General features: G+C 40.9%; 1 protein-coding gene across 1 annotated transcript in view; it reads left to right on the forward strand.

Annotated features, from left to right (window-relative positions):
* Positions 1 to 12090, forward strand: part of LOC150084658 (uncharacterized) — a 350037-nt gene that overhangs the window by 56088 nt on the left and 281859 nt on the right. The window contains exon 4 of the mRNA XM_090375393.1: positions 214 to 380. Within this exon, the coding sequence (XP_090231519.1) occupies positions 214 to 380 (167 nt within the window). The remainder of the gene's footprint in view (positions 1 to 213; positions 381 to 12090) is intronic.

The following is a 12090-nucleotide window of genomic DNA, read 5'->3' on the forward strand; positions in this document are numbered from 1 at the left end:
AACCGGAATCCACTGTATTTTAAAAGAAAAGGATGTGGCCCAACACAGTATTAGTGTATACCCGTGTCTCTTATCATAGCTGTTTCCATTATTCCCTCTGCCCTTATATGTATGTGTGAATGTGCCTAAAAATACATACCATTTTCTAAAACTGAAAAATAATTCAGCAAAAACTTATTTTTTTATTATTGTTATTTATTATTTTTTTTACAGAGCTTTGGAAGCAATGATAAATGGATGTGGAATTCATTTTCATTTTTGGATAGATCAGTGTTTACTGGATCTTTTGTTTGAAACTTTGAAACACACAAATAGATTTGTTAGAGAAACAGGATTTTATGTGATAGCATCTCTTGTGAGCTGTGGAAATTCTGAATCTGGTAAGTATATTATGTTTTTGTGGAAATTTATGAAGAACATTCAGAAGGTTTCCAGAATAATTATAATTTTTTGAAAAAGAGAAAATGTTATTCCTTTTAAACAGCATTTCCTTTAACCCAACAGTGACGGCATTTGTAAAATAGGTCCATCAGTAAAATATTTATTGCTGGTTTGGAATTATTAGTTGTTACACCCTTTATTTCTTTCTAAATATATGCAGGCTTACACGAGTGATTTTTTACACAAATAAATTTACACAGTAACACACATGGTGGTGTTACTGTTTTTGTCTTCCACCTTGTTTACACAATTTCAGTTCTCATCAGGTGATTGATGCTATTTCTATGGTATTTTACAGTAGGTTAGATGCATTAGCTTTGTTTGAATTATTATGTAAATTGGTTTCCTGTTTCTGATATTATTGTTTATTTTATTTAATAAACATGTTTTTTTACATGCACATGTGTAAATTAATTGGATGGAAGTTTTGGCTGATGCTGTATAAGTTTGCTTTCTTGCATCATTTGGCTCTACTAATGTTAATTTGATTTATTCCTCACTTGACAATTTTATAAACTTGAAAATGGAAGTTGCTAATAGTATTGTGCTTAAAATACTTATATTTCTTTTTATTATTTATCATTAGCAAAAATAACTAAAAGTTCTGTTAACCCTTTACTGGGCATGTTGGTGATAAATGTCCACTAAAGCAATATATATTTGAAAATAAAAATAGCTATTAAAATGACATTAGTGTGAAATTTAGTATTTCTTTATTATTGATTTGATTTTCAATCTGTTTTGTTAATAGAGAAACATTGGCCATAAAAAAGAAATAAATGAAAGTTTTAAGTAGTGGTGGCAAATGATGCAAGAAAGCAGCCTTATACAGCATCAGCCAAAAAAATCTAGTATCACCTTCCCATCCCATCCAATAGTTTTTCTAGTTCTTCCTTGAATTTATTCAAACTATCCACTTCCACAACAACAGATGCAAGTTTGTTCCAACAATCAGCGATTCCTCTTCAATTTGAATTTATGCCCCATTGTGTGTAGTCTGAGCAAGAGGAAGAATGCCATTAGCATTGTGCTTACTCGATCCATTCCTAGCCTCAAATACCTTAGTCAGATCTCCTTGCCTTGTCTCCAGATGCTGCAGTTTGCAGAACTGAATATTTTCTCAGTAAGAACACTGCTTTGTTCCCCAAACTAATCTTGTTGCCCTTTTCTTCACACGTTCCTGCAGTTCACCATTCTCCCTATAATGAGGCCAACAGACCTGTATGCAGTACTTCAGATGTGGCCTGACAATTGCCTTGTGCAATGAGATAATCACCTCCATAATCCTGCTAGCAAAATTCCTATATGTCATTGACAAAACCCCATGAGCTGTACCAGCAACCTGGCTCCACTGCTCAGTATTTTGCATTTATCAATCTTAAACTTTAATTACCATTTCTCCTCCCATCTCTCTAATTTTTCTACATTTTGTTTACTTGATTACTGTCATTAACCACCTGCCAGCATCTTTATCATCTACAAACTTGACATTAAGCCTGATTTACCTTCATCAATATCATATATAAATACAGAAAGTAACAATGTGCCCAGCACAGAGCTCTGATGAACTCCACTGATAACATTAGTCCACGAAGAGCAGTGTCCATTGATAACCACTCTCTCTCTCTCGCTCTCGCTCTCGCTCTCTCTCTCTCTCTCTCTCTCTCTCTCTCTCTCTCTCTCTCTCTCTCTCTCTCTCTCTCTCTCTCTCTCTCTCTCCTACTCAACCATTCCTTTATTCATAACACTACCTTGCCCTTAAAGCCACACTGCCCCAATTTGTATAGCAGTCTTTTATGTGCAACAGTACCAAAGGCTTTTCTTGAAATCCAAGTATATGCTTTAAAAATTATTTTTTGCATCCAGTTCCTTTGTTTCTGTTATATCCAATCAAATTGATCAGACAAGATAATTCATTAAAAAATCCACAATGTGATTGAAATATAACTGCATTCCTGTCCAAATAGTCCTGCTTTCTTCTCTAATCAGACCCCATTATTTTCCCCTCTAACAAACAGAAGTCAAGCTAACAGGTTTTAACTTAATGGAAACTAAACTAACAGTTGCATAATTACTCGTGTCAGTCTTTGATCCCACTTCCACCTTGTGAATTCAGGCTGCATTTGTCCATCCCTGATCTTCAGGAACTTCCCCTGAATCCAAAGATACTCTTATTATTATGAATATTGATTTGTTTACCTCCCTTGCTGTCTCCTTTAATATAATTGAATGGATTTCATTCACCCCAGTTCCTGTTTTCATTTTTAGATTCACCATTTTTTCTTCTCCTTTCCTCTCAGTTATTATATCATTTAGTTCCCTGTTAGACTTTGATAAAAGTCTGGCATTTCCTTCCCTTAATAATTTCTCATGTGTGAATATAGATGCAAAATACCTATTCAGTTTGTCAAACAACCTCAGCAGGGTCATAAATCATATCAGAGGTTAACCATCAATATCAAGTTACTAATACATCAATGAATGTGATTCTTCCTTCTAGTATTACTGCTGTTTTTCTTTGCATTCCTTTCCAAAGACCTCATAATCTCTTAGCTTGCCTAAACTTCCATTGTGAAATGATTACTGACTAGTTTATCTTTCATATGCTTCTGTATCACCTGATAATTTATGTGCATCCCATGTTTTCTTCTCTGTCACAAGTCTTATTTGTTCATCTGACATCCATTTAGAAATACTGTTCAAGGCTAAGGCCTTGAACAGTATTTCTTAGTTGGTATGAAAAGCCTAATAGCTTCTATCATTATTTCCAGAATTCTTCCCAGTTAGAATTCTGGTAACATAATCAGTTGATCCCATTGTATATAATTTAAAAACTGTCTGAGACCATTGTACTTTTATCACCTTTATGAAAGCAAAAACCCTTGATGGATGATAGTTACATCTTTAAGTAAATCCCACATCAATACATTGTGATCACTGCCACCTAGTAGTTCTTTTATCTGCCAAATCTTAATGCTGAAGAATCATTGTTGATAATCAGATCAAGGGTATTACTCCCTCTGGTTTGCCTCTTGAACATGCTGCTGAGAAAACAGTCATCCAATAAATCCACAAACGTCTTGCTAGTGCAGAAGTGACCAATCTACAAGTTCCAGTCAATATCTGGAAAGTTAAAATCTGCTATTATAAGACTTTTTAATTTACTGGCACATTCTTTTTTTCTGTGTACTGGTTTGTTATACCCATCACAATTACTTATGCACTCCTACTAATGCAATTACTAATGCACTCCTACTCTCATTTTTGGTTTCCTACTGCTTATGTCACACCAACCTGACTCAATATTGCACTGGCCATCCATATCAATTGGATGCACCGTCTTAGATTTAATATGCTTATTACGTAAGAGCATAACCCCCTCCCCCCTTCTGTTCTGTCATGAGGAAGTGACCCTCAGTGCCACTTGATAATGAACACTATACTCAATGTCCTTTCTTTATCTTGTGCTTACATCAGCAATCACTCTGGCACCTTCACCTGATCTTGCTTTACTGCAGGCCCATGGAAGACATCACTCCCAGCATTTGCTACCTGAAAAATATTCTTTTGTCTCTACCAGACCAGAGCAATCTGGTGGCAATGGATGCCAATTGCCAATCCAGACTGTGGCACTGCCTGACTGAGGACTGTGCTGGTACTCAAAATGGCCAGATTTTACAAGATTTTCTTGCATCAACAACTCTCTCAGTTCTGAATAAACCACACCCTCTGCCCATCCTCCTTAGTTCTTCTATGTGGGAATCAACAATTGATATTTATTTTCCCTACTACAATAAGGTTCGAGCCTGTCACCACCAAATACGGAGGATGCTGATAGGTCGGGGAATGACCACCGCATATCCTGGAGCAATATGGCCTTAGTTGCTAATGCTCCTAAAAACCAAATAACAAACAAACAATCCTAAAAACCAAATAACAAAACAAACAACCTGTAGATGATCATGCTGTTACTTTTGACCAACAAGGAATTTGTTACAATAATTAGAATTACAGTGCAGAAATAGAACCTCCCTTTTCCCAGGAAGAGCTAAAGGCAATTTTAGAATATACAAAAAATAACAAATGTCCAGGATACATTATTATGTATATAACGTTATTCAGTTAACTTTAAAGTGTTTGTTAACCTTAAGTAGGTGTTACGGAGGTACTTCTGGGATTCTGTGTTGCTATATGAAGAGAGGGAATTCAGGTGCTCCTAATATTTTTCACCATCAGTGTACTTATGGTTCTTTTAGGCACCATTGACCCTTTAATATGTTCTAAACTTTCGTCTAGCTTAATGTATCCATCTAGTGGTAAAATAGGACAATAATCTTGTATATCCTAAATATTTAAAAGTAGGGGAATCGCCCTACCAATAAATATTGCGATTTGGATTAGCATTGTGTTTACATTAGAGACTTCAGTTATGCAAATTAGCTTAAAATCTCTAATGCCACAAAAACCTTTCTTGATTCTAAAACTGGTTTTTCCTCTGGTGTAAATGAAGTGGTAGCAGAGAGATGGACAATCATTTCTTGTAGCAGCTTAAAACATTTAACATTTATTATAACAGCTTAAAAAAACAATCATACATCACACTTTCCATCCAACAAGATTAAACAGATCAAAGACATGAACATATATGATATTTATGAGAATAAGACAACATAGTAATTAGTTATGGTGGTCACTCGCTTTTGCCCATATTATAGGAGTTACAAATAAGTAGCAATCATTATTGCTTTACCTGAGTACATAGAAAATGCATTACTGATAGTATCAATTCATTTGGCATATCTATTAAGTTACAAAAATGCTAAGTGACACAAGATATACTAGGCATAAAACATTAAGAAGAAATGTATATTCTTAGGAAGAAATCATTGTTCCTTATAGGTAAGAATTAACATGAATATTTTCTGTTCGTTATCATTTACTCACATTCCTTGTTTGTGAGTAAGTTGAGTTGGGCGGTGGCCTTCTTCTTTGCAATGGCACAGCACTACACCACAAAGAAAATACTTATCACGACATGTTTTGCGCACTGCGTTCAAAAACTGCACTGACGACACCTCTCGACATTTCTCCTTCACTGCTGCTCCCCTGGGTCTCCCAGGACCCAGTTTCTAAAGAGAGAAGTCTCTTCAAAGTTTACGCAAACCTGAGATTCCATTGGACTCTCCAGCAATCGTCCCATGCACCTGGACAGCACGTGATGAAAAACCGCCTTGAAGAGGGTATGAATGCGGATTCCTCAGTCTCTATTAATGGCATTGCTCTCAGAGGAGTAAATCTGCAAGCTCTTGAGCCATTTGCGGTCCCAAAATCTACGTGCCCGTCGACGATAACAGCTTCGTCTGGGAAGATTTGATGATGCTCCTCCCAAAAATGTTCTGCCACAGCAGACTTCCCATAATCTGTGGTCTTTATCACATTCATATGCTCCCCCAGATGATCTTTAAACCGACGTTTCACCAATATAACATTCCCCACAATCCGGGTACCTTATCTCATACATGACCCCACTTGTCAAGGACCTCATTCCCTTGGTATGGGGTGACCTCTGACACAACTGTGTGCAATCTCCGCCCTGGCATCTGCACACAGCTTGTCTGGCAATCACGCAATACCTGAACTATATGCTCAGTTAGGCCTGAATAGTAGGGAATGTATGAGGTGGCAACTGGTGTAAATGGTTCTCTTCGTCCGTGCTCCGCTTCGCAGATATATTTATCTATGATCCTCTGTGGGTAGCCGCATTTTCTGAGATCTGCTGTGACACATTTAATTTCTTCTTTTCTATCCTCAAGAGGTGTTGCAATGGGACCCAGCCCTATCCAACAATGCCCTAATAACACTGTTCTTATGATGGTTGGTTTGTGCCGTATTGTAATGCGTATATTGGCCCAGCACATGGGTTTCCTATATACACTGGTTTTCACCCTTTCCTATGTACCAACACATCAGAGAAACTACTTCTACCTTCGAGATAAACTGAATAAACAGGGAGAAGCTATTGAGGAAACTAAGCACCTCATCCTTTCTCCCCCTCCGAATAATTGTAAATGTATCGTTTCCATGCACGCATGGGGAGAACAGATCCATCAAGAATCCTGGCTTCGAGCTCCTCCATAGCTAAATTTGCTATGACAGCACTAATAGCGGAACCCATTGCTGCGCCGTGAACCTGCTTGTACATTGTGGTTTGAAACACCATGGTGGTACTTGAGAGACAGAGCTCCACCGCACTACAAATGTTCTCTATGCTATTGCTTAGGGTGTTATCCTTCTCTAATGCCATACATGCACATTGCACCCCATGGTCAATAGGAATGCATGTGAACGAAGGATATCACATCGAATGATACCATGGCTTTGCCCCCTTCTATAGTCTGATCCCTTACAAATCGCATGAAGTCTCCACTATCCCTGATGGTAAAATCGGAACATCCAACAATAGGAGAAATTAGTCTGGCTGAGAACCTGGACAAAGCATATGTAGGACTGCCTATAAATGACACAGTCGGCCTAAGTGAACCCCCACCTTACGAATCTTTATAAGGCCATAGAACCTAGGTAATTGGATCCTGTTGCATCAATGTCCAATAAACATCTTTAGAAATCTTTTTAGCCTTCAACCAACCTTATAGAGTCTTGTTTACCTGCCGTTCCAAACCAACGAATGGATTCCTACGAGTAACACTGTATGTCGCTCTATCATTCAAAAGTACCAATGTTTTTATCTGTCGAATGAGGTTTTTCACACTTAGTGATTCTGTAACCAACCCTTATACAATGCAAACAATCCTTTTTGCGTCACAGACATTGTTTTTGAAAAAAAAGTTATTTTTTTATTTTTTCTCATTAAAAGCATATAATTTTCTCTGGAAAATTCTCATCTCGTAAATGTATTCTGCATGTACACTTTCAAGATGTTGTTTCAATTTATTAGGTTTCATGTTTTCAGCAGCTAAAACATTCATAGAAAGCAAACATAGCAGTCTTTCCTTTTTGTCAATAATAGTAGTTATGAATCCCAATGATAAAGAAGAAAGAAAGGAAGGGTGCAAGGATATTTACTGATGCTATCGAGGCGGTGTTGAGTGGGTCGAGGGACTGCTGGCTTGAAGGGATTCACAGACTGGTGGATTAACATTGACGGCAGGCGGGGTTGAGGGTGATTCTTCGACTGCTGTTGTAATGAGCGGCGGCATGGAGAGCGGGGTGCTGGGGATTTCCAGGACTGCTGGGGGTTATCATGGAACAAGTGGGTACATGGTCTGTGTTGTGATAACTGGGAGTAAGAATGGGTGCATGCGTACTTGCATATATGCCGGTGCGGGGAGTGTAGTGAATGAATTTGTTGAGTTTGCAGTGCTGGTGGGGGCATCGAAGGTGAATGTTGTTGGGATATCACAGACGTGGTGTCACACAGAGAGAGGGAATTTAGAGTTGGAATTTGGGGAGTACAGAAAGGATAGAAAGGGAGAAGGGGTCATGATGTTGGTTAAGAAACACATAAAATCTATGGAGGTGGGCAGCACAATGTTGAGTCAGTTTGGTGTGACATATGCACTGGGAGAGCGGAATTGAGACTGGGAGTGTGTTACAGGCCTATTGACTCTGATGAGTACAATGGAAAACTATACAGAGAAATAGAGTGCGGCAGTAAATAAGATTGTCTTGTGGTGGGGATTTTGGCTTCCTAGTTATTGACTGGAGCTTGTGGGTTGGTCGCTCGCACACTAGCGGGGCTTATGTGGATTTATTGGATGATTGTTTTCTGCAGCAGCGTGTTCGGGAGGCAACTAGAGGGAGTATTATATGCTGATAATCATATCAAGAATGCTCTTGATATGATTGTCAGCATTGATTCTTCGTGCATTAACGAGTTGCAGATGGAGGAGCCGCTGGATGGCGGTGGCCACATTGTACTGATGTGGTCAACACAATCTGGTCTTTACCCCTGATGGTAATTGCTTAAAGATGTAACTGCCATCAGGGATGAGGGGAGGGGTTTTTGCTTTTGTAAAGGTCACTGCAGTGGTCTGGGACAGTTTTTGCATTCTGTACAGTTGGACCCCATGATGATGTTGCCAATAGCGAGTTCTGGGTGGGAAGCATTGAAGGAGGTAATCTTGGAGGCTACTAGGCTTTTTGTTCCAACTAAGATATATACTGTTCAAAGTTTAGGCCTGAATAGATGGCAGATAAACTGGTGAGACTTGTGGCGGAGAGGAGGGGTGCGTGGGATTCATATAAATTTTCAAGTATGGTAGATATGGGCTGGTCTGTGATCGGGTTACGGTGAGGGTTGGGCGGGCGAATGGGGATTGTGGGGGGTCTTTGTCAAGGGATGCAGACAAGGGCAGCAAGGACTTGTTTGATTATGTAGACTCTGGAGGGAAGTGGATGAATCAGATTGGGCCCCCTTGATATTGATGGTTTGATTGTTGATGGGCCTGCTGAGGTGGATGACGGGCTGAGGGAGTGTTTTGCATCTATATTCACACATGAGGAAATCTGTAGGGAAGTGGAAGCCAGAAGCTTCTCACACTCTAGCTGGGAGCTGAATGATTTTGTAGTGGCTGGGAGTGGGGTGGAGGAGAAATGGTTGAAGTTGAACATGGGGGACCGCCTGGGGGGTGTATGGGATCTGTCAGGTTGTATTGGGGGAGGCGGCGGAGGAAGTAAGCGAGCCCTTGGCCATAGTTGTGGGGGCTTCCTTGGACTCAGGGAAGATGCCGATGGACTGGATGTGTGCGGGTGTGTCCCCGGTTCACAGGGGGGGGATCGCAGGTTGATATGAATAATTATGGAACTATTTGTTTGGCTTATGTTCTAGGGGGAATAATGGAGTCACTGGCTAGGGAGGCACTGCAGGATCATCTGGATGGGACTGCAGTTGTGGTTCAGACACAGCGTGGATTTGTTAGGGGGAGGACTTGTCTGACAGATTTGGTTGGGTACTGTGGTGTGGTCGCAGGGGAGCTGGATGCGGGAAATGGTTTTGATGTCATATGCTTGAGTTTTTGGAAACCTTTTGCTACTGTTGCGCGTGGAGGGCTGCTGTGCAGATTGGAGCAGTGTGGCGTTCGGGGCGGGTTGCTGCAGTGGATGGGGGGGATGGTTGATTGGGAGAGGACAGAGTGTGGTAATCAGTGGACACTGCTCTTCGTGGACTGGTGTTTGTTGGTGGAGTTTCCCGGGGTTCGGTGTTGGGCCTAATGTTGTTTTCTGTGTTTGTCGGTGATATTGATGGGGATATGTCAGGGTTGGTGTCTGAGTTTGCGGATGATATAGGGGTTGGCACGGTTGTTGATGAAATTAATGATAGTGTGCTGGCGCGGCGGGATCTGGAAGGGTTGTGGAGGTGGGCTGGGGGGTGGAGATTGATGTTTGACATTGACAAATGTAGAATGCTGCATGTGGGTGGCGATGGCGGTGGCCCCAGTGTGGTGTGCCGGCTGTGTGGTGCTGTACTCAGGGTGGTGGAGAATGAAAGGGACCTGGGGTGGTTGTGCGGTCAGATGTGGAGTTTTTTGCGCGGTGCAGACGGGCTGAAATAGTGGCTCGTGGTGTCTTGTTGGTGATGTATGGAAATTTTGCTGGCAGGGATAAGGAGGTGATTGTTCCCATATGTATAGGGCTGCGGTCGGGTCACGACTTGAGTGCTGCGTGCAGGTATGTAGGCCTCATTTTGGTAAGGATGTGGAGCTGCGGGTACAGAGAAGGGCGATGAAGTTGGTGAGGGGAATGAACTGTTGCTCCTGCCAAGATAGACTTTGGTTCTGCAAATTGCAGTGTCTGGGGGCTGGGCACATGCGGGATGATCTGGTTGAGGTGTATAAGGCCTTGAGCAAGCTCAGTGCTGATGTGCTGATTGAATTCTTCTTCTTGCTCGGATTGATCACTTGAGGGGGCATGGATTCGGGTTGAGGAGGGACAGTTGTGGAGTGGATGTGCGGAGATTGGTTTTGGCCGGGTGGTTGATGGTTGAAACGGGCTTCCGTCTGCCGTTGTGGAGGTTGAAAACCTAAATGGGTTCAAGGTGGAACTGGACAAGCATTTGAAGTGAAAGGATGGATGAAATGGGAAGGTTTTTTTTTTTTTTTACTGATGATATATAAGCTTGCTTTCTTGCATCATATTCCTCTACTAATGCTAAAGTTCCAAGGCTTTGCTACAATATTCTTCTTTTTCAAAGATCACCGTTGACCTGTCCTTATCTGCGGGCAAGACCACAATACTACCATCTTGTCTAAGCTCCTTAAGCGCTTTCCTCTGACTAATTCTGAGGTTGGAGGGAGCTGCCCGAGCCTGACTCAGAATGGCTCAGGTTCTTGTACGGATTTCATTGGCCATGACCACAGTAACTTACTCACAGCTCTTTTGATGCCCATAGCCACTTCCACATTTGATGGATTAGGAGGGATCACTGCAAATTTTGTACCTAAGTTTAACACCCCCTCTTGTTCCTTAGTTAATTGTTTGCTGCTCAAATTGCATATAAAGTTACTGGTCACATTACCACTTCTACGTTTGGCCGCAGCCTCTTCCATTAACCTGTTAAACTTGCCTTTGTCTGTAAATATCTGAAATTCGGGTTGCTTTGGCTGACACTATCCTCATAATAAGCAAAAAATGTGCAGGAGTCACACTACCACTTACATTACTCAAAAACAAACGATACGTTTACAATTATTCGGAGGCGGGGGAGAGGATGAGGTGTTTGGTTTCCTCAGTAGCTTCTCCCTGTTTATTCAGTTTACCTCGGAGGTGGAAGTAGAGGGTACCCTCCCTTTCCTGTGTATATAGGAAACCCATGTGCTGGGGCCAATATACACATTACAATACAGCACAAACCAACCATCATAAGAACAGTGTTATTATAGCATTTTTGGATAGGGCTGGGTCCCATTGCAACACCTCTGAGGATAGAAAAGAAGAAATTAAACATGTCACAGTGGATCTCAGAAAATGCGGCTACCCCCAGAGGATCATAGATAAATATATCCGAAAAGCGGAATGCGGACGAAGAGAACTGTTTACGCCAGTTGCCACCGCATACATTCCCTACTATCCGGGCCTAAGGGAAGATGGATCTGCGGCAATTTTGGAAGATATTTAGCCTCCTTGATGGAATGTGCATTTCAAGAGCCTGGAATGATGTGACAACAACTTGAGCGGAGTTTTTGGGAAAAACTTCTTCTAAAGCATTTTGAGCATAACAAAGATGAACTGATGTCTTCTGTTGCCAAAGGAATTGTAAACTTAGCCCAAGTGGACTGGTCCTGGTGGACTTAGATGTAGATGAGCTTATGGATGAAAGGTGATGATTTAACAGCAGAAGACATAGACCACTTGAACATGCAAAGAGTTGACGAGCGAGGGAGAGCTGAATCTGTTGAGGAATCAGAGCAACCCAAGAACCAAGAAGCAGTTTAAATTAAAGGAAATGGCAGAAGCATTTTGTAAAATTCAGGAAAGTCTCTATGTTTGATGCAATAGATGAAAACACCAAACCTTTCTTGAAAATAGAAAGAAAAGTTCAAGATTGCTTATCGGCTTATTGCGAAATTTATGAAAAAAAAAATTATATGAAACAGATGGAGATTGAAGAGTTCATGTCACGTACTACCTCCC

This window comes from Mastigoproctus giganteus, chromosome 6 (assembly GCF_048544385.1).
Source record: "Mastigoproctus giganteus isolate SK-2022 chromosome 6, ASM4854438v1, whole genome shotgun sequence".
NCBI lineage: Eukaryota > Metazoa > Arthropoda > Arachnida > Uropygi > Thelyphonidae > Mastigoproctus > Mastigoproctus giganteus.